General features: G+C 39.0%; 1 protein-coding gene across 13 annotated transcripts in view; it reads left to right on the forward strand.

Annotated features, from left to right (window-relative positions):
* Nucleotides 1-22,507, forward strand: part of NDRG3 (NDRG family member 3) — a 69,197-nt gene that overhangs the window by 42,106 nt on the left and 4,584 nt on the right. For all 13 annotated transcript variants that reach the window (XM_037495510.2, XM_037495514.2, XM_037495517.2 and 10 more), the window contains 7 exons: nucleotides 785-845; nucleotides 1,645-1,731; nucleotides 7,167-7,223; nucleotides 14,860-14,963; nucleotides 15,757-15,822; nucleotides 15,949-16,000; nucleotides 20,281-20,328. In XM_037495510.2, coding sequence (XP_037351407.1) covers nucleotides 785-845; nucleotides 1,645-1,731; nucleotides 7,167-7,223; nucleotides 14,860-14,963; nucleotides 15,757-15,822; nucleotides 15,949-16,000; nucleotides 20,281-20,328 — 475 coding nt within the window. The remainder of the gene's footprint in view (nucleotides 1-784; nucleotides 846-1,644; nucleotides 1,732-7,166; nucleotides 7,224-14,859; nucleotides 14,964-15,756; nucleotides 15,823-15,948; nucleotides 16,001-20,280; nucleotides 20,329-22,507) is intronic.

Genomic DNA, 22,507 nt, shown 5'->3' on the forward strand with positions numbered 1-22,507 from the left:
CTAGGTAGGGAATGCCTCTCTAAGAAGGTGTCACCTAGGCTGGAACTGGCAAATGGAAGGGGGCTACTCAGATAAGAAGACTCCAGACAAAAGGAATAACATATCTAAAAGTCCTGGGCCAAATGAACAAGTGGGAGAAAGACATGGGGTGAAATTCAAGAAATAGACAAGAACCAGGTAACATAGGTCTAACAGATCAGGTAAGAATTTAAGATTGTATTCAAGATATAAAGGAAAAAATTTAAAGGATTTTAAGCAGGAAAGTGATATCCAACTTAATCTTTTCAAATCTGATCAAAGGATCACTATGTTATGTAAATTGCATGTCAGTGAAGCTATTTAAGTGTTTTTAAAAAAAAGTACTCTAGCTGTGAAGAAAATATATTGGATAGAAGTAAAAGAGGAAAGACAGAGAAGACGGTTAAACTACAACAGTCCAGACAAGAGATGATAGCTTGATACTGGATGCTATTGGGGGCAGAGGATGGAGGAGAGTAGATGGAAATATTTTGGAGGTGATTCTATATGACTTGCTAATGAGTTGGACAGGGAGTTTATAGGAGAGTGAGCTATTAATGATAACTCCCAGGTTTTAATCATATATAGGTAGTCATATTTTGTTCTATAGGTAGGAAACTGAGGCTCACAAAGTTAAAGTAACTTGACCAATTCTACATTTAGTAAGTATGAAAGCCAGAATTTGAATACAGTTGTGTTCTTTCTATTATGCCACTCTACCTCCAAATGAGTTAACCCTGTTAATGTTGCTATGTCCCTCTCACAGTCTGAAAAGCATCATTGGGGTTGGAGTTGGAGCCGGAGCTTATATCCTCAGCAGATTTGCAGTAAGTATGTGGAGGATTAGTCTTGACAACCTTGAGGCACCATCTGGTCATAGTACTTATTATGTAAGTGATGCAGTACTGTCTTGGGTCATATGTTAGTTTTTCTTATAAGAAATTGCTATTTACTTATACTATATCATTAACAAAAAAAAGAATGCATAAAGTTTGTCATAGGCATAAGAAAGGACTGCATGTAAATATAATTTTTTATACTTCTCTGTTAATCAGATTTTCCTAATAGCATAATCAATGAGGAGAAAGTAAGCTAGAGAGTTTACCAAGTTCACCAAGAAACTCAAAACTCATATTGATATTTATTTAAGAAACTTTTCAAATACCTCCTGGGTGATAGAACTGCCTTCCAGGGGTGGTATCACCTATTCATGTGGCTTCAGAGAAAGGAACTTCAGAAATCCCTACTGGGAACAAACAGCGAGTCTAAAACTTCATCAGCTTCTTAAGCCAATTGTACTTCCCCTGAAGGCAGACTCACCATGATTCAAAAAGCTGCAGAGATACAGAGACTTTTCTCTGCTGGTGAAATTAGAAAACTGTCTTTCCCCATACATCTTTGCAAGGCAAGATATTTTGATAGCAGTTTAAGAAACTGGTTTTCTAGATGCTAAGTCATATTTATAGAGCTATTTTTAAAAAATATCCCCCTTAGCACCTCTCTGAAGTCTTGCTTTCAAATCTGAAGCCTGCAGGCATAGTAAGAATTGATTAACCATGCTCTAGTTTTTTTAGATGAACCCTGTGAGTGGAATTTGCATGCTATTGTCTTTGTCTCATATTTCAGCTCAATCATCCAGAACTTGTGGAAGGCCTTGTGCTCATTAACGTTGACCCTTGTGCTAAAGGCTGGATTGACTGGGCAGCCTCCAAAGTAAGTACCACATGGTGTCCGTGGGCTCATCTTGTTTCTTCTCAAAATGACTTACGTGTTTTATTTATATTTTTTTCCTTTGTGGTATATACAGTTAAGAGCAAGAAATTAAGTATACAGCTTAATGAATCTTTACATATGAAATCACCACCCAATCAATTTACAGACTATTTCCAGCTCTAAGAATTCCCTTTGTGCCTTTTCCATAATTAATATTTCCTCTCCTTCCCAGAAATAACTGTCTTCTTTTCTCATAGATTGATTGGTTTTATCTATTTTTAAATGTCATATAACTGAAATAATAGAATGTTCTTTTGCATCTACCTTTTTTCAGTCAATATTGTCTGTCTCATTCATGTTGTAGCAATAGTCCTTTTAAATTGCTGTTTAGTAATCTATTGTGTGAATACATGAAATGAGTCATTTGTTATTTGGTTATTATGAATAAGGCTCCTATGCAGATTCTTTCCCATGCCTTTTCGCAGGCATCCACATTTGTTTGGATCTGTATACCTAGGAGCAGAGTCGCTGGTTCATAGGACAGCTGTATGTTTAGTGTTTCAAAGTGTTTGCCCAACTCACATACCAGCAGTGCATGGAAGTTCCATTTGTTCAACATCCTCACCAACATTTGATAGTCCTTTTATTTTTTATTGTTTTTTTAAAGATTTATTTTATTTATTTATGCATACAAGAGCTGGGGTACAGACCAGAGGTGCAAGGGGGTGGGGGTGAGAGGATTCACCAGAGACAGAGTGGGGAGCAGAACAAGCAGATTGACTGAAATATACTGCTAAGGGGAGCAGGGGGCAAGGTAGGAGAGGTCTGTTGTGCCATGTGGGTTAGCTCCCTGGCAAGGGGTTGAACTTGTGCTACAGTGGCTGCAGATAGCTTCATAGTGCTGAGACTTAACCCCTTGCGCCACCAGGGAAGGCCCCCTTTTAATTTTTGTAAAATTAAAAAGAGCAGTTTAATTTGTAATATTAGTTTGCTTTTGTATGGTACTCATCACCAAAATAGCCTTAATTATTAAATAGTTTTAATTGTACTATCTTTTTAATTTTAAGCTATGCTTATAGATAAACAAAACTGTGTTTTCCACTTGGGTTTCTCTAAGGGCCCTCAATGTAGAGTGCCTTTTCTAAAACTTACTGGCCATTTGATATCCTCTTGAGCAGTGACTACTCAAACCTTTTACCCCACCCTCCCTAATCACGTTACTGAGTTCTTTGCTGGGTACATGCAGATATCTTCTTCCAATCCATGGTTTGCATTTTTATTCTCTTAGTGAGTAAAATGAATGAATGAATCACTCTCTTCAAGGAAGACAAAGATGTGAATGAAATTTATTTTTATCTAAAAAATGAAGGAATTTGCTATCTAGATAGAATGGTATCTAAAATCTATTCAAAGAGATAGGAAACTATAAGGATCTGCTGGTAACTTCACAAATATAAATAATCCCAGCAACAATCTGAATGAAAGAGCAAACAAGAGGAAAAACATTTTATTATATCCCATTTGCACTGAACTCACCATACTAAAAAAAAGTTGACTCTTTTTAGGTTGGAAGGAAGCAATTTTGAAACATTTTCTTTGCTGAAATACAAGTGTTATTTTGTATAATCTGAAAATACAATTTTATATATAGCATTTTATATATAACATTTTTTAAAGATTTATTTATTTATGCATACAAGAGCTGGGGTACAGGCCAGAGATGCAGGGGGTGGGGATGAGAGGATTCACCAGAGACAGAGTGAGGAGCAGAACGGGCAGATTGACCAAAGTGCACTGCTGAGGGGAGCAGCGGGCAAGTCAGGAGAGGTCTGCTGTACCATATGGGTTTCTCTGTGGCTGGCTGGGGATCGACCTTGTGCTGCAGAGACTGCAGATTGCTTCATAGTATGGTGCTTAACCCCTTGCGCCACCAGGGAGGCCCTATTTTACATTTTATGTATAACATCAATGACATGAAATTTTTTAGAGAGAAAAATAAACCTCACTGTTTACTAAAAGATGCCTAATATGATTGTTTCATTTAGAAAATAAATACCAACTTAAAAACACTTTTAAGTTACCATACATGTTCATTCTAATACATCATTGGAGATAGTCTCTCCAACTTGTCGTGTATCAAGAATCTTTATTGATACTTCACCGTGATATCCAATAATTCAATATCTAAGGACTTATGTGAAGGATATGTACAACAAAGATTTAAAATAGAAGTACAGGACCTCCCCGGTGGCGCAGCGGTTGAGCGCTGGGTTGTGAAGCTGCCCGCAGCCTCTGCAGCCCCGGTTCGATCCCCGGCTGCTCCCGGCCACCGGAGGAGGGTCCCACATGGCGCGCAGACCTCTCCTGCTGCCCGCCGCTCCCCTCAGCAGTGTACTTCCGTCCCTCTGCCTGCTCTGCTTCCCACTCTTGCTCTGGTGAATTCTCTCACCCTCCTGTGCTTCTGACTGTACCCAGTGCTTGTATGTATGTATATATGTATGTATGTACAAATAAATAAATGAATGAATGAATAAATAAATAAATAAATGAATCTTTAAAGATAAAATAAAATAGAAGGACAGGGCCTCCCTGGTGATGCAGGGGGTTAAGACGCAACCTATGAAGCTTCTGCAGCCACTGCAGCACAAGTTCAATTCCTGGCCAGGGAGCTACCCACATGGCACAGCCGACCTCTCCTGACTCATCCACTTCTCCCCTCAGTAGTATATTTTAGTCAGTCTGCCTGTTCTGTTCCCTACTCTGTCTCCGGTGAATCTTCTCACCCCCACACCTCTGGCCTGTACCCCAGTTCTTGTGTGCATAAATAACTAAATCTTTATAAATAAATAAATAAACAAATAAATAAATAAAATAAAAATAGAAGGACGATAGTTTTGTTTTTGTTTTTAACTCTAACACCTCTGTAGTACTTACTATGTACCAGGCACTGTTCTTCAGTTCCATATAAATATTCTATATAAATATATATGTATAAACCTTTCATTCTCAGGACAATCCAGTGAAGTAATACTATTATTATCCCAGAGAAATGAAGTAATTTGCTTTAGGATCACACAGTGAGGCCTCCCCGGTGGCACAGCGGTTGAGCGCCTGGTTGCGAAGCTGCCTGCAGCCTCTGCAGTGCCGGTTCAATCCCTGGCTGCTCCCCGGCCACTGGAGGAGGGTCCCACATGGCGCGCAGACCTCTCCTGCCGCCCGCTGCTCCCCTCATCAGTGTACTTCGGTCCTTCTGCCTATTCTGCTCCCCGCTCTGGCTCTGGTGAATTCTGTCACCCTCCCGTGCTTCTGACTGTGCCCAGTGCTTGTATGAACAAATAAATAAATCTTTAAAAAAAAAAATTATTTAAAATTGAAAAAAAAAAAATCACACAATGAGAATATCAAGTCAAGATATTCATGAAAGCATTTATAAGGCAAAAGGATGGAAATGGCCTAGAGCTAAAATATGGAGTAACAAAATTGTGACACAACCATATAACCAAAAATTATGTTATTTGGTTATTTAAGGACATAAAGGAATTCTCGTGTTTAAAAATGACATAAAACTATATATGTCCCAATTTGATTAAATACATATATGCATAGGAAGAAAAATAATTTCCTATTCATAGTTATATCCTTGGCTGGTGGCATTACAGATTACTTTTTTCTTTTCCATATTCCCTGTTTTCCCAAATTTCTGTGATAAGCATGTATTGCTCTTATGATTATTTTCAAATATTAAAAAATTCCACCTACCAGCAGACCAGATTCTAAAAATGATATCCCTCCCTGCATTTAAGTTCTGGAGAAATGATGTGTACCCTAGCTTTGCATGAAATAATAACAGTGCTATTGCTGGATGCTATGGAAATTTTTCTTACAATCTGGTTTATTTAAAATTTGTTTAATTCCTACCTAGTATGTGAGTACAATGAAACTATACACTCTGAGTAACATGTATAATGACCTAATAAAATTCTTACAAAGCTTAAAAATGACCTTATAAAGGTTAAACATGAAGTGAGATTATTATTTCTTTTTTAAAGATTTATTTATTTATGCATACAAGAGCTGGGGTTTAGGCCAGAGGTGTGGGGGATGAGAGGATTCACCAGAAACAGAGTGGGGAACAGAACAGGCAGAATGACTGAAGTACACTGCTGAGGGAATCAGTGGGTGAGTCAGGAGAGGTCTGCTGTGCCATGTGGGCAACTGCTCTCTGGCCGGCAGGGGAATTGAACTTGTGCTGGAGAGGCTGCTGACAGCTTCATAGGTTGTGTCTTAACCCCTTGCGCCACCAGGGAGGCCCATGGTTATTATTTCTAATTGTCTAATTTATAACCTATGGATCAGTGATAAATGTGAAGATTTTCTAGACTTCTTTCTTCCGTAGTCTTTCTGGGACTATATGATCCTGCTTCATCCATATCCACAGCTGTCTCTCTTACCAGCTTTTCTCCATCCTTACTCCCAACTCAGTACTTCACCTCTAATTTAAGTCATCAATATGAATTGACCATAAAACCAAGGAAAAAGGCTTACAGAGAGTCTGCAACATAATTTGAGTTGGAAGTTTTTCTAAAAATAGAATAACAGTCTGCAAATTTATACATACTGCTGCATTAGACTGTGTTATGCATTGTTTTGAAATGAGAAAAATTAAGAGAAAAATGTTCAAATTGCAGAAATGTTCTGTAAACATAGCTATTCCCTCCCACTTCCTGAAATGAAGATAGCAAAAACTGAAAGATATTTTGAAAAGCTGTTTTGGTGTGACTTGGTGTAATGGTTGTAAGTCATTTCTTATTAGCCATGAATCTAATACAAATGCATGAATATGAGCAGGAATGAAGTAGCAAACAGTGGCAAATTCTGTCTCACATTTTCAAAGAAGGAATGGCCAGTATTTCTTCCAGCTGCCTGTTTCAAAATAGGCTATATTATTATCCTTGAAAAGAGACTTTTTTTTTTTTTTCTCTCATTTATTTCTTACTCTCGTGTCTTTGGAAACCACCATCTCATGAAAATGTGTGACATTGAGCTATATTTTTCTTGAAGGATAGCATATGTACAGTAAAGTACACTAATCTTATGTGGACAGCTTGATAAATTTTTACGTGTTTACTCTTTTTTTTTTTTTTTTTTAAGATGTATTTATACAAGAACTGGGGTACAGGCCAGATGTGCCAGAGGGTGAGAGGATTCACCAGAGACAGAGCAGGGAACAGAACAGGCAGACTGACTGAAATACACTGCTGAGGGGAGCAGCGGGTGAGACAGGAGAGGTCTGCTGCGCCATGTGGGTTGCTCCGCAGCCGGCGGAGATTGAACCAGCACTGCTGCGGACAGATTCACAGCGCTGTGCTCAACTGCCTGCGCCACCAGGGAGGCCCTGTGCTTACTCCTTTGACGCAGAATTTTTATCTTTTCAGCTCTCAGGGTTGACAACCAATGTTGTGGACATTATTTTGGCTCATCACTTTGGGCAGGTAAGTGCTGTATTTACTGACTTGCAAGCAAAGCCTTATTTACCTTGGGAGAGAAGGGGCACCTTAAAATTCACCTGATCCTAGCAGGCAACATTTTGGGTGCATTATAAGTATAAGGCATGTGGCCTAGCAAAGGCTAACCTTAAGGGAAATATATGCCGCATGGCTCTTGGGGTTTGGTGAGTTGAGACAAAGCAGTGTCTCTCTCCCTTCCCCCACGTGTTTCTGTAAGCACCATGCCATCTGTTAATATTTGACAACATCACGTGCCTCACCAAACATCTTTAGAGCTGAAATAAGGTCTGGGAAAGCTTCACAAAAATAGAAATTTCAGAGGGAAGAAAAGAAACCACGAAATGTTAGTACTCAAAGAAGCTTAAAAATTAAAAAAAAAAAAAAAAGCCTAAAAATTATTTTATTAAATCCTCATGTTTTACCAATGAAGAAACTGAAATCTATACTTAAGAGGAAGTGAGTTATCTATGTTGGTAGGAATTAAATGATAACAATTTTAACACCAATACAGTGTGAGTTTTTTTCCACACCACCATGCAGTTGTCATATACCAACTGGGTGTGCTGCAGTTCAACTCAACCCTGACACTGTCTGCCTAGAGATGGCATCAGATCCCATAAGTAGAGTAAGCACTCAGTCCTACAAGACTACACTTTGCCTCCTTACCACAATCTCCCCTATGTACACATCTCTAATACCAGTTGCAGTTCAGGTTGTCACTGATGCTTCTGACTTAATTGCTAGATTGAAGGTTTCCATCCTCCTTCTTGGGTTTTATTCATTTGCTAGAGCAGTTCACAAAACTCAGAAACATTTTACTTACTAAATTGCCAGTTTATTATAAAAGAATGTAACTAAGGAACATCCAGATGGAAGAGATAAAAGGCAAGGTATGTGGAAAAGGACACAGTTTCTATTCCCTCTGCAGAAATAGCCACTTTCCCAGAATCTGTTTCCACCAACCCAGAAGCTCTTCATACCCTGTCTGTGTTTTTATAGAGGCCTCATTACATAGGTATATTTGATTAAACGATTGGCAGTTGGTTATTGAGCTTCATTTCCAGTCTCTCTTCCCTCTCCAGAGGTTGAAGATGGGACTGAAAGTTCTAGTCCTCTAATCACATGACTGGCTCCCCTGGCAGCCCAGTCCCATCCTGCATATCTGATGCTGTCTTCTGTTTTTTTAAACTTAAGTGATATTTTGGCTCAGTATAGAATCTAAGTTGTAAATCTTTTTGCATCAGAATTTGTGAGCATTGTTCTGTTGAATTTCAGCTTTTAATACTGCTATTCTGATTCTTTTTTTTTATTCTGATTCTTGATTGATTATATGAAACATTTTCTCTCTAGAAGTATATATGTTTTCTTTGTCCTGAATATTTTTTTAATTAATTAGTCACCTTTGTCCTGAATATCATTAAATTATTTTACTATATGCCTTGGTAAATCTATTTCATCCATTATGTCAGGCATTCAGTTGTGCCCTTAAAATCTGGAAATACATATCCTTTAGTTTTAAAATGATTTTTCATGAGCACTATCATTTACTTCTTACCTTCCTTTTTCTGTCTTTGGCCAGTTATTAGGACATTGGCTCTCCTGAACTGACACTCTTTTTCTTCTTTCTCATATTTTTCACCTATATGTCTGTGTTCTGCTTCCTAATAGAGTTTTTTTTTTCACCTTTGCCTTCCAAACTTTCTATTGAGAATTTCTGCCATGTTATTTTTTAAGTTCCAAGGATACTTTTTTGTTTTCTCACTTTTTTTAGTAGCATCTTTTTCATTTTCATGGGTGCAGTATCTTATTCTGTGAGAAAATTAACATTTCCAGGATTTTCCTTGTCTCTAAGTTGCTTTGTTTCTTGTTTTTATCTCTGTTGTTTACATCGGAGGTGTCAGTTGTCAATTTATCATCTCTCAGTCCCATATCAACCCTTCTTTGCCCTACTTTTGGATTCCTGGAGCTGGACCTTACAGAAATATTTTGCCAGGTTAGAATAAAAAAAGTAAGTAAAGGATACTGGGAGACATTGCACAGGACAGTGGCAGAAAGGCACTATCCAGATGCTGGCCTTTATTTTATTTTATTATTTTTTAAAGATTTATTTATTTATGCATACAAGAACTAGGGTACAGGCCAGAGGTGTGTGGGGAGTGGTGAGAGGATTCACCAGAGACAGAGTGGGGAATAGAACAGGTGGATTTACTGAAATACACTGCTGAGGAGAGCAGCAGGCAAGACAGGAGAGTTCTGCTGCACTATGCAGGTCACTCCCTGGCTGGCCAGGGATCGAACTCATGCTGCAGAGGCTGCAGATAGCTTCACAATGCTGTGCCAACTCCCTGCGCCACCAGGGAGGCCTTGGTCTTTTTTTTTTTTAATATGTCTGGTGACATTCATTACAGCAGCATTAGGTCATCCTTTCTCCATCCTTTGAGCTGTATGTACACAGTCCTGTAAGGAGACAGAAACCACACAATTTGAGCAAATGTTTAAATAAAACATTATTAACAAGTAGAAATTAATTTCTTTTTTTTTTTTTTAAGATTTGTTTATTTATACAAGCACTGGGTACAGTCAGAAGCACAGGTGGGTGAGAGAATTCACCAGAGCCAGAGCAGGCAGAAAGACCGAAGTACACTGCTGAGGGGAGCAGCGGGTGGCAAGAGAGGTCTGCGCGCCATGTGGGACCCTCCTCCGGTGGCCAGGGAGCAGCCAGGGATCGAACCGGCACTGCAGAGGCTGCGGGCAGCTTTGCAACCAGCGCTCAACCGCTGCGCCACCAGGAGAGGCCCAGAAATTAATTTCTTAATTAGTGGTGGTTCCTCAAGTGGTGGTTAATTTTTTTTAAGTAGTGGTTAATTTTTCAAAGGAATAAAATAGAACTTTAAGGGGTCCAAAAGCAGCAAATGCCTGCTACTCCTAGGCAGAGGGAGCTACGGACATAGCTGAGTCCCCAGTCACCAAGACTGAAAGTCAGGTGTGGTTCCCACAGAAAATGTAGTCTGTTAATCCATGATGAAGAGACTTGCTAGGTGAGGGCTGTCAGTAATCAGCAGAAGCTGCTCACCAGATGGGGGCGACAGTTGCCTAAAATAAGGGCTGAGGTGCTGCAGAAGCTGCAGTTGAGTGGGGAAAGCCTAGACCCAAGATTCAACTGCAGCTGGTCTTTTGAGGGTTCCTGACACCTGAGCCACTGGCAAGGAGAAATGTTTGTGCAACGTAACTCCAGTACTACCAAGAATGGTAGATCTGAGGCTGAGAAACCATTAGTTGATAACTGACACAGGTGCTTTTTCCAAATGTCTCTTGATCCCTGGCTGGCTGTCCATATTTAATAAGGGTGGATCACTAAAAGGCCTGTGTGCATCAGGTGAGGCTTATCACTGTGGGCATCAGACTAGGCTGTTTCCTTGGGGAACCCCTAATGTCAACAGCTTTACATCTTTTCTCTGGTACTGGTTAGATTTGCCAGATAAGCATTGAGGTTACACCTCAGACCCTAACGTTAGTATCTGGATTCAAGTACAGAAAAGATCAAGAACCTCATTATTAACTTTGAACACTTTCACGTAACTCTCCTGTTTTCAGTATGGTATATCCACTGCCACCTGGGCCTGTGGCCTCCCAGATCAAAAGCCTTATATTTTATCATTTCCAGAGAATAAACCTTCAGTTTTTTTTTCTGGTGCAGAATCCATGGGGCATCTGGAACTCTGACTTCTTATGCTTATTTCCTGTTACATCATCGATTCAAATAATTAAAATAATCATCATCCTTGGTTCATGATAAACCCTCAAATTGGTCCATGACCAGCCCACTTTTATTTGGTTGATAACCTATTTATTTATTTATTTATTTTAAAGATTTATTTATTTATTCATACAAACACTGGGTACAGTCAGAAGCACGGGAGGGTGAGAGAATTCACCAGAGTCAGCGCGGGGAACAGAACAGGCAGAAGGACTGAAGTACACTGCTGAGGGGAGTAGCGGGCAGCAGAAGAGGTCTGCGCGCCATGTGGGACCCTCGCTGGTGGCCGGGGATCGAACCGGCGCTGCAAAGGCTGCAGGCAGCTTTGCAACCCAGCGCTCAACCACTGCGCCACCAGGGGAGGCCCTAACCTATTCATTTTTAATAATGTAGTAAACACCCAAGAAATTGCCACCCAAAACAAAAGGTGAGGAAAAAAAGGTGAAAATAACCTGCATTTAGCCAAATGGTCCTGAATCAATCTATCCTCCTGCTTCCCTCTCCCTGAGGAAACCGTCATATTTTGTTAGTCCTCTGTTTTCCTTTGTGACAATCTAACTGCACTTCTATGTATTATTTGAAATTCTATACATATTTCTAACTCTAAAAGGATATTATGCTGATATAATTTGGGCACTATTTTATTTAAAATTGTTAAGATTCATCCATATTATTGCTGAATGACTAAACAGCTTTCTGTTGTATTTGTCTATAAGTCTGTCTTGGGTGTACATTTAGGAGTGGAATTGCTGGGTCTTACGTGTTCCCTTCTTTTTATTAGCTTTATTGAGATAAAGAGTCATATATCATTTAATGGACATTTTGGTGAATGACAAACTGCATATACGACAGTGGTCCTAATAATCTATACCTTATAGCCTTGGTGTGTAGTAGGCTGTATACCATCTAGGTTTGTATAATTATACTCTCTGATGTTCACACAATGACAGAATCACCTAAACAATTTCTCAGAATATATACCCATCATTAAACAATGCTTGACTGTAAATCTTATAAAATTTACACTTTAAGGTATATAATTCAGTGTGTTTTAGTATATTTACTGAATTGTGCAACCATCACACTAATTTCAGGACATGTTCATCACCCCAAAAGGAAACACTATATTCCTTAAGTCACTGCCTACTGTACCTGACAACCACTAATCTACTTTTCATCTGTGTGGATTTGCCTGTTCTAAACATCTCATAAATGGAATCATACAGTACATGGCCTTTGTGTCTGTCTTTCATTAGCAAGTTTTTGGGGTTCATCCATATTGTAGCATATATCTATGTTTCATTCCTTTGTATGGTTGAATACTATTTACTATTAGGGATATACTACACTTAATCTGTTCTTCAGTTGATAGACATTTGAGTGATTTCAATTTTTTTACTATTATAAAAAGTGTTGCTTTGAATGTTCATTATTCATACACAGATTTTGGTGGTGTACACATATGTTTTCAATTATCTTGAGTATTTATGCACAGGATCATGTCATCTGAAAATACACACCATTTTAGATCTTCCTTTCCAATCTAAATCATTTCATTTTCTCTTGCTTAAACAGAAGATTTTAGGCCCTGGCTAGAATCTCTGGTACTCTGTTGAACAGAAATGCTGAGAGTAGACATCCTTGTCTTGTTTCTGATCTTGGGGGGGAAAGCATTCAGTCTTTTACCACCAAGAATGGTGTTAACTATGGATTTTCCATAGATGACTTTATCAGGTAGATTTGTTGAGTGTTTTTATCATGAAAGTGAATTGAATTCTGTCAAGTGCTTTTGCTGTGTCTATTGAGATATACATATGAGTTGTGTCTTCTATTCTTTTTAATGTGGTGTGTTATATTTATTGATTTTTGTATGTTGAACCAATCTTGCATTCCTTAAAACTGTTGCTGACGTATCTCTCCAGACATTCAAGGAAGAGTTGACTAGACATTTCATCTCTAATTTACTGTGTGCTTCATTTGTTATTTACTTTTCTTATTATATTGTCTTTAGCATTTACCAGTTTCCTCAGAGTGATTCCAGTGTCCTTCATTTCCAGGTAGACTTTGGTTCATTTGTTTCGTTTCCAAGTGTATGCTTAGTTCACTTCACCCATATGCAAACAAAGTTCTCCTTATCTCTCTGTCACCATCTCTTGCTAGTGACCTTTACACATTGGCCTCAGATATTAACTGAGTCTCTCACTGTCAGTGATACATTTCTTTCTTTTAACACTCCCCTTCTGGTGAGTGTGTGCATACCCAAATGTATTTATATGCTTGTAGACACAAGAATTTGGCAGCCTTTCTACTAGCTTCTCAGAAGACCAGCAAGAGAGGGGCCCCCATTGGTGGTTGTGAGGGAGACTCACTTTTCAGTGTATAGACTGTTTTGTTTCTCTTGTATTTTATACCTTTTTTAGTATAAGTAATAAATTTAAATAAATGTAAATAGTCTTACTAAACTAAATATTATAAGTGGAATGAAATGTGTAATTATAATGTATATTAAACTATAGCATATAACAAGCAAAACACTGATTTTTAAAAAAAAAAATTATGCATACAAGAACTGGGGGTGTAGGCCAAAGGTGTGTGTGTGGGGGCGGGGGTGAGAGGATTTACCAGAGACAGAGTGGGTAACAGAACAGGCATTATCTACTGAAATACGCTGCTGAGGGGCACAGTGGGCGAGGCAGGAGAGGTCTGCTGCACCATGTGGGTTAGCTCCCTGGCTGGGGATTGAACTCGTGCTGCAGTGGCTACCAATAGCTTCACAGTGCTGAGACTTAATCCCTTGCACCACCAGGGAAGCCCACAAAACACTGATTTTATCAGTGAAAATACAGAGATGTTAAATACACAGATTTGGGCCTCCCTGGTGGCCTAGGGGTTAAGTCTCAGTGCTATTACCACTACATCCAGAGTTCAATCCCCAATCCCCAGCTAGCACGCTAACCCACATGATGCAGTAAGACCTCTCCTCTTGCCTGCTGCTCCCTTTAGTGGTATATTTCAGTAGATCCTCCTGTTCTGCTCCCCACTCTATCTCTGTTGAATCCTCTCACACCCTGCACCCCTGGCCTGCACCCCAGTTCTTCTACACAAAAATAAATAAATACATACATACATACACAGATTTAAGGCTATTAAGAGAAATGTTATCTTCCATTTATTTTACCCTTTATAGTTCATATATGACTTTTCTTAATGTTTTGTATTATCCTTCCCCAACTTCCAACCATTGTTTTTTTTTTTAATGTATGCATGTACACATACATACATTCATTTTGATCTTTAAAACAGCTGACAGGTAACTGGTTATTCTCTTTTACAGACACTATATATATATACATACATATATACACACACACCACATATAAATTTCTCAAATATATATATATATATATATATATATATATAAATGTGTGAGAGAAATGGCAGGACATGATAAAACACAAATATGGAGAGTAGGGTTCTAAATGATATGGTGAACTTTCTAAGTTCCACAGCTAGTACTGGAATCCTAGGATAGTTCAGTTTCTGTTTTTCCTCAGTATGGCAGGTAAGGATATACAGAATATATCTCAGGGTTTTACATTTGATCTGGAGTTGATTACCAACTTTTTCCATGGATGATTCTTTGGTGCCCTCATCCAACATAGCATGTGACAGTAAACCAGTCTGATGCAGATAAAAAAGATTTCAGCCATTCAGCCTCCCAGTACTTCAGTAGGCCCCATATTCTGCACCATTTCCTATCATGGTCAGGGGGATTTGACTTTGGGCATTGAGACTGTAAACCAAACAAGATAGACCTGTACTATTGCTCAGAAGTTTACCTGTGTCTTCTTTCGATTGTTCTAGGAAGAGTTACAGGCCAACCTGGACCTGATTCAAACCTACAGGCTGCATATTGCCCAAGATATCAACCAGGAAAATCTTCAGCTCTTCCTGGGTTCCTATAATGGGTAAAATTGTCTCTTATCCCCTCACTTAAGTGAAGACCACTTCAAAAAAAGATAATGGAAATCTGAGGGAGAAGAGAAAGGGAAACATCTTAATATATTATGTGTGTGATGGGATTGCTTTTGTGCTGTTTTACCATGGAAGAGGAAGGACTTACAAATAAACATGAAAACAGCTTTCAAGAATGAATGAAGACCATCTGGACATGTTCAAATACAAGTTGTAGTTTTAAGATGTTTGGAGACAAAATGTATACACATGTGAAATCACAGTAGTAATTTGAGGTGGCACAGGAAAAGTGCATGTAAGGGAGGCAAAGGATGAAGGTCTTGGGCCTTGATTCACTTTCTCTTTGCTGACTCTTGTCATCAGGCAGTAGTAACGTGTGAACACTTGTGAATTATCTTTTATTTGTGTTTTCCAAACTCTCATATCTCCCTCAGTCACTGAGAGAGTGATTCTTATCTTGGGACCAGCTTTTCCAAGGTAAAATTGTTATCTAAACTATGATAATTATAAAGAAAACAAATAGTGCTCCTTTTCTTAAGGAATTTATTTCTGTAAACTAGTTGGAAAATTAAACTCAGGACTTGTGAATTTTAGTAGCACTGCTGTTGAAATTTGAAACATACATACAGGGTCCCTCAAAGTTGAGCAAGAGCACAGGACACTTCCTCATCAGATGTGAAGGAAAGACAGTTTCACGTTCATTGACATATTTTGGTTCTCATCACCAAGAAATTATGAGTCGCCATGATTTTAACCTGAAATGGGCATTGTTTCCTTTGTCTCTAGACGCAGAGACCTGGAGATTGAAAGACCCATTCTGGGCCAAAATGATAACAGGTCAAAGACATTAAAGTAAGTCCCTGAGTTTCCCCACTAAGTTGCTAAATATCATTGCCTTTATTAGAGGAATTCAGTGTCCAAGGGATTAAGTATATGCACTGCTTGCTGAATGTCACCTCTTACTTTGTTTTCCCTCAGGTGTTCTACTTTATTGGTGGTTGGGGACAATTCACCTGCAGTTGAATCTGTGGTAAGTATGTCCTGACATAAAAATGAATGACAATAAAATAGAATAGAGCATATATAGCATAGTACTGGTGAACTAGAAATAGTTGGTAAATGCTAGTTTGAATTACACATATCAGGGTTTGCTGTTTGTTATACATTTTGGAAAATGAATTCCACATTTCATCAATCACTAGGTTTCATCAGGAAGGATCAGTGTTGTCCGTAATTGGTTTGTGTGATGTAGTTGACTTTGTGGCAAGTAGTACAGTTTAAGCACCATTTGCCAGACTAAACAGAATTAAACAATTGTCAGATTTCTCGCAGCCTCAGCCTTCTGCAACCACCATAAATCTGGAGCTGTACCAGCAAGCTGGATGGCTGCTAAGAGCCCACATTTTTTTTCCTACCTCCTTTCAAGCATACAGCACATTGTTAAAAAGAGAGAAAATGAAAAAAAATCAGAAAATAGAAGGACATGGATAAAAATTATGGTCCCATTACTCCAAGATAACAGATTATATTGTATTAAATATATCACAGTTTTGGGACCTGACTATATACCATTATTAATAGTTTTTTTCCACATTATAAAGTCAGTATTTCTTTATAACATTCAGTCTTATAAATGCAACTTTGTTTATTTAACATTATTTTTATTTTGATTTTTTTTCTGATTTGCAACATTAATAATGTTGCTATTGAACATCCTTACAAAATCTTTGGCTGAATCTTTGATCATTACCCTTGTTTGAATTTCCAGAAGTGGAATTAATGTGTCAAAAATCATAAACCTTCGTGAGGTTTTTGATACTTTTTTTGCCAAATTCCATTCAAAAAAAGAATGTACCAGAATGTTGCCATCAGCAATGTATGAGAGTGCCTATTTCACAGGATCCAATCCCTGTTGGATTTTTAAGTTTTATTAGTTGTTAATTTGTTAAGTTAAAAATGGTGTCCCAAAGTTTTAATTTGTACTTCTTTGATTGCAAAGGAAGTTCACAGTTTTTTTTAAATTCCCTCCACCAAATCACCCTTGCCTGTACTCCATCTGCCTCCCTCAGCCATTCCCTTCACCCTTTCTCCTATTTCCTCTGGTAACCATTATCTTCTTTTAGCTGAGTTACATTTTAATTTTTTCTGTTGTTTGCCTGTAATTGTCTTTTGGGTATTTATCACATAAGAGTGACACCATCCAAACTCTTTCACTTTTTGACAGATTTCACTCAACATAATCACCTCAAGATTCATCCATTTTGTTCCACGTCACCAGTTGACAGTTTTTCATGTCTGTTAGCTTATCTTCCCATAGCATATATAGTTTAACTAGGTATCTCTAAAATTACCTGGTTTCCGGGCCTCCCTGGTGGTGCAAGGGGTTAAATACAGCACTATAAAGCGATATGCAGCCTCTGCAACAGGTCTCAAGTTTGATCCCTGGCTGGCAGGGAACTACCCACATGGTATAGCAGACCTTTCCTGTCTGGCCTGCTGCTCCTCTCAGCAATGTATTCTGTCAGCCTGCCTGTTCTGTTCCCACTCTGTCTCTAGTGAATCCTCTCACCATCCACACCCACACCTCTGGCCTGTACCCTAATTCTTGCATGCATAAATAAATAAATCTTTAGTAATAATAATAATAAAATAAAATTACCTGGTTTCCTTGGACAGACTTCACTTCAATCCTGCTTAGGGGCAAAACATTAGGGAGTAAGGCTTTTTGGAAAGGGCATCTACAATTCTGATACCAGTTCTTGATGCATGGTGGTTTTTTCCACCATTAAATGGTTAACTTGATTTGATTCTGACACCATCTACCTGGAAATAGCTTCAGATCCCACAGGTTAAGGGCTTAATCCCTGACCACTACCACCCTTCAGGAGCCTGTGCTTCTGATCCATGATAGATAAGAGGTTCCAACAGTCCTCTCTTTGGGTTGGATTAATTTCCCACAGAACTTTGAAAAACATTTTACTAGATCGCTGGTTATTATAAAAGGATATAACTTAGGAATAGCCAGATGGAAATTATGCCAGCAGGATAAGATATATTCCCATGCTCTCTCCAGTTGCAGCACTCTCCCTGCACCTCCATGGTCCATCAATCCATCTCTCTGACCCTGTTCCTTTGAGAGGGCTCTGTGCCACCATAGGGTTCACCTTTTGGGGTTTTGTGGAGGCGTCATTCACAGGCGTAATTAATTAAATCATTGGACATTGATAATTGAACCCAATTTTCAGTCTCTCTTCCTTCCCACAGGCCAGGGTGTGGGACTGAAAGATCCATCCCTCTAATCACATGGTTGGTTCCCCTGGCAGCCTCCCTGCTTCCTTAGGTTACCTAGGGATGGTCCAACAGTGGCCTTATTAACATAACAAAAGACACCTTTTTAACTCTCCGCTTTGGAAATTCCTAGGGTTTTAGGAGCTCTATAACAGGAATGGTAATTAAGACCAAATGTATGGGGCCTCCCCGGTGGCACAGCGGTTGAGCGCTGGGTTGCAAAGCCGCCCGCTATCCCCTCAGCAGTGTACTTCGGTCCTTCTGCCAGCTCTGCTCCTCGCTCTGGTGAATTCTCTCACCCTCCTGCGCTTCTGACCATACCCAGTGCATGTATAAACAAACAAACAAAACAAAATAAATAAATAAAAACATGCCTCTATTAAAAAAATTAAAAATTAAAAAAAAAAAGACCAAATGTATGTTTCTTTTTATAAATCACTATCCGAGTCTAATGAGTTATCAGAGGCATAGACATAGGTGAAAAAATTTGTGGGGCAGAAAGAGTGAGATAGGTGTGGAGGATAGAATATATTCACACTTCCCTGAATTGCCTTGTAAAATATTCTGTGTCTGATGTAAAATACATGGTATGGATTGAAAACAGAGGCAAATAACCGTTAAATTAAAAAAAAAATTCCCAAAAGGTAGTTAAGTTATGTTGATCATCCCAATTCATCAAGGAGGGGTTTTGTAAGGTTTTAGCCAGTCATTTCTGGCTAAAAAACTGAAGATATGTACTATAAAATATCAAAAACATTTTCTCATAAACATGTGTACTTAAAATAGGAAAATAGTATTGTTCTTAGAGTTTACTTTTTTTTAAAGGATTTATATATTCATGCATACAAGAACTAGGGTACAGGCCAGATGCACGGGAGGGTGACAGGATTCACCAGAGACAGAGCGGGGTAATGAACAGGCAGACTAACTGAAACACACTGCTGAGGGGAGCAACGGGCGAGACAGGAGAGGTCTGCTTCGCCATGTGGGATTCTCGCCGGATGGCAGGGATCGAACCTGCGCTGCAGAGGCTGCGGACAGCTTCACAGTGCTGCGCTCAACTGCCTGCGCCACCGGGGGAGGCCCCATTAGAGTTTTAACTTGGATTCCCTGTATTCCATGTATTGAAGGGTACTAGATCCCCAAAATATAAATGCACAAAGTTGTTGTTCTTAATCATGATGTCTGCTGTGAGAGAAGAATTGTAGAGTGGTACAACTTTATTTTTTTTTTAAGAGTTTTTTTTTTTTTTTTTAAGATTTATTTATTTATACAAGCACTGGGTACAGTCAGAAGTGCGGGAGAGTGAGAGAATTCACCAGAGCCAGAGCGGGGAGCAGAGCAGGCAGAAGGACCGAAGTACACTGCTGAGGGGAGCAGCGGGTGGCAGGAGAGGTCTGCGCGCCATGTGGGACCCTCCTCCGGTGGCTGGGGAGCAGCCGGGGATCAAACCGGCGCTGCATAGGCTGCGGGCAGCCTCACAACCCAGCACTCAACCGCTGCACCACCGGGGAGGCCCTAGAGTGGTACAACTTTATATGGTATAGCCAAAGACCTTGTGGGAGAAAAGAATCAGGGTGTGAGGAATAGCAAACCTAATATTATTGCCAGGGCATAGGAGAGGGGTGAGAAATGGGCAGGGAAGTTGCACGGGGTTGAGTCATTGTGAAGCCATCAACACACCCCAGCAGGAGAGGAACATGGTTCAGTTCACTTCAGAGAAGTGAGTAACTTGTCCCATGTTATGTAGCCAGCAGGAGGAACTAGATTCAACTTGTAGTTCTTTGGTGACTCTACTGTAATAGATTCAGAACATGAAATTAGCCAGATTTTTAGATCTACTAAGAAATATCAGATATAAAGTACATTTTATTTCTTACTTTGTATTTTGATAATTTTTTGGGCTGGTTTACCCATTTCCTAACTGAGCTATTGATTTTGGAAGATCATTCTCAAACCAAGTTAATGTTTATTTTTCTAGCAACTTATAAAATTATTTTCTTTCTCTTTCTCTTTTTTTAGGTTGAATGCAATTCTCGTCTGAACCCTATAAATACGACTTTGCTAAAGGTAATAATGTGTCTTCTTTCTTTACTGCCAACCATTGTGAACAACTTACACATAGTTTAAATTGCTCTATTTGTGGACTAGTTGCTCAGAAAGAAGGAAAACTTTTCTGTTACTCGTTTTTTAACTTTTTTTTACTGAATATATCCTTGTTGTAAAAGATTGGAAATTAGAGACTAGTAGAGAGAATTAAATAAATAAAAATTACCCATAGTCCAACCACCCAAAAGTAAACAACCTAAGGTAAAAATAGTGGTGTTTTTTTCTATATATTTTTATATCATTAAGCTCATAGGTACTTATAGCCCTGTCTGTGTTTTCCTCAACTTTTGATTTAAGCATGTTCCTATATCATTAAAAACTTAATAAGCATCATGTTATGGTATTGTAAGAATTAAGATAATGAAAAATCTTTACATGCTATAAATCCATTATATTGGTAAGGAAACCTCTGGTAACATTCTAATGATGAGGGCAGATGGAATTTTTCTTACCAAAAATAGAGAGCAACTCTTTCACTGAATTTCTAGGGTTAGTGTCAAGTTTCTCCTTCTTTTGATTGTACCCCAGGCAAGAATTCAACCTAGCTTTTTTAGAGCCTCTATTGAAATGTTTAGGCACCTGACCTAGTTTGAACTTCTATACATTTAAGTGCTGGTCTTCTGTTCTTATTGCTGCTTCTCAACCTGAAAGATCTCTGCTTTGTTCCCTTTCTCTTTGAACTGTGCTTGAAAGGGAAGTGCTGTCATTGTAAGCAGTGCATAGTTCCTGGAAATGAAGCATGAGATTAATGCTTTGAGGTTATAAAACTCAGTGCTCTGAGGTCCAGGTGATAGACAAACTAAGTCTAAAATATGAATACTCTTTAAGTATGTGGTTTCAAATTAGTTTTTTACTGCAGAAATGCATCAGTATTCCAAAAGCACAAAACTTTATAGTAGCCATAGATGTGGTTATTTGGCATCAGAAATGGCGCAGACGGTTGAGCACAGTTCTGTGAGGCTGTCCGCAGCCTCTGCAGTGCCGGTTCGATCCCTGCCGGTCTCAGAGCAACCCGCATGGCGAGCAGACCTCTCCTGTCTCACCCACTGCTCCCCTCAGCAGTGTATTTCGTCAGTCTGCCTGTTCTATTCCCCACTCTGTCTCTGGTGAATCCTCTCACCCTCCCGCACATCTGGCCTGTACGCCGGCTCTTGTATAAATAAAATAAATCTTAAAAAAAAAAAAAGAAATGGCCATCTACAATAGCATGATTGAATTGATTCTTCAGCTATTTGATAGCTATCCAGCTTGAAAACAGTCTTTTGCAATATACTGTCTCTGAATATGGGAACTGTTTTGTGTTTCTATCAGGTTTTGACTTTTTTTTTTTTTAAGATTTTATTTTTATTTATTTATGCACACAAGAACTGGGGTGTAAGCCAAAGGTATGAGGGGGTGAGAAGATTTGCCAGAGACAGAATGGGGAGCAGAACAGGTGGATCCACTGAAATACACTGCTGAGGGGAGCATCAGGCAAGACAGAAGAGGTCTGCCGCACCATGTGGGTTAGGTCCTAGCCAGGGATCGAACTCATACTGCAGTGGCTGGTGATAATGCTGAAACTTTAACCACCAGGGAGGCCCAGAGATTTTGATTTTCAAATGTCTTTTATTTTTAAATCAGTTAAGTGTTTGTTCCTGATCTTATGCTTAAAATTTTCAGGGCACTGTATCTTGTTAACCTCAAACTCTTGTGTCTTCTGTGGCATTCCAGTCTACCCTAAGGACAGTTTTCATGATAGTGACTAGAAACCATGGGGTTCGTATCTCCTTTTAAAAAAAAAATGCCAGCCACCCTGATAGGATGCTATCTGAGCACAGAATATGTGTAACAGGTGGAAGGAAGAGGGTGGGCTCTTGATTGGCTATCAAAATCTGTCTCCCTGGAGCTTGTTAGAATTGCAGGTTCTTAAGCCTTACCCCAAACCTATTAAATCAGAATGTCTGGAGCAGGAACTCAAGAGTCAGTTTTAACAAGTCCTCTAGATAATTCTGATGCATGTTAACAAAACTTAATACTAGAAATCTTTCACAGGTGAGAATAACCTGCTGTAAAGATTTATGAAGTGAGAAACAGCTGCATCACTGAAACAGTTGGTCTAATCCAGCATCATTACCTGACTGGAGAAATTTCTTTTAGT

This window comes from Talpa occidentalis, unplaced genomic scaffold (assembly GCF_014898055.3).
Source record: "Talpa occidentalis isolate TD23 unplaced genomic scaffold, MPIMG_talOcc4v2.1 talOcc4.10, whole genome shotgun sequence".
NCBI lineage: Eukaryota > Metazoa > Chordata > Mammalia > Eulipotyphla > Talpidae > Talpa > Talpa occidentalis.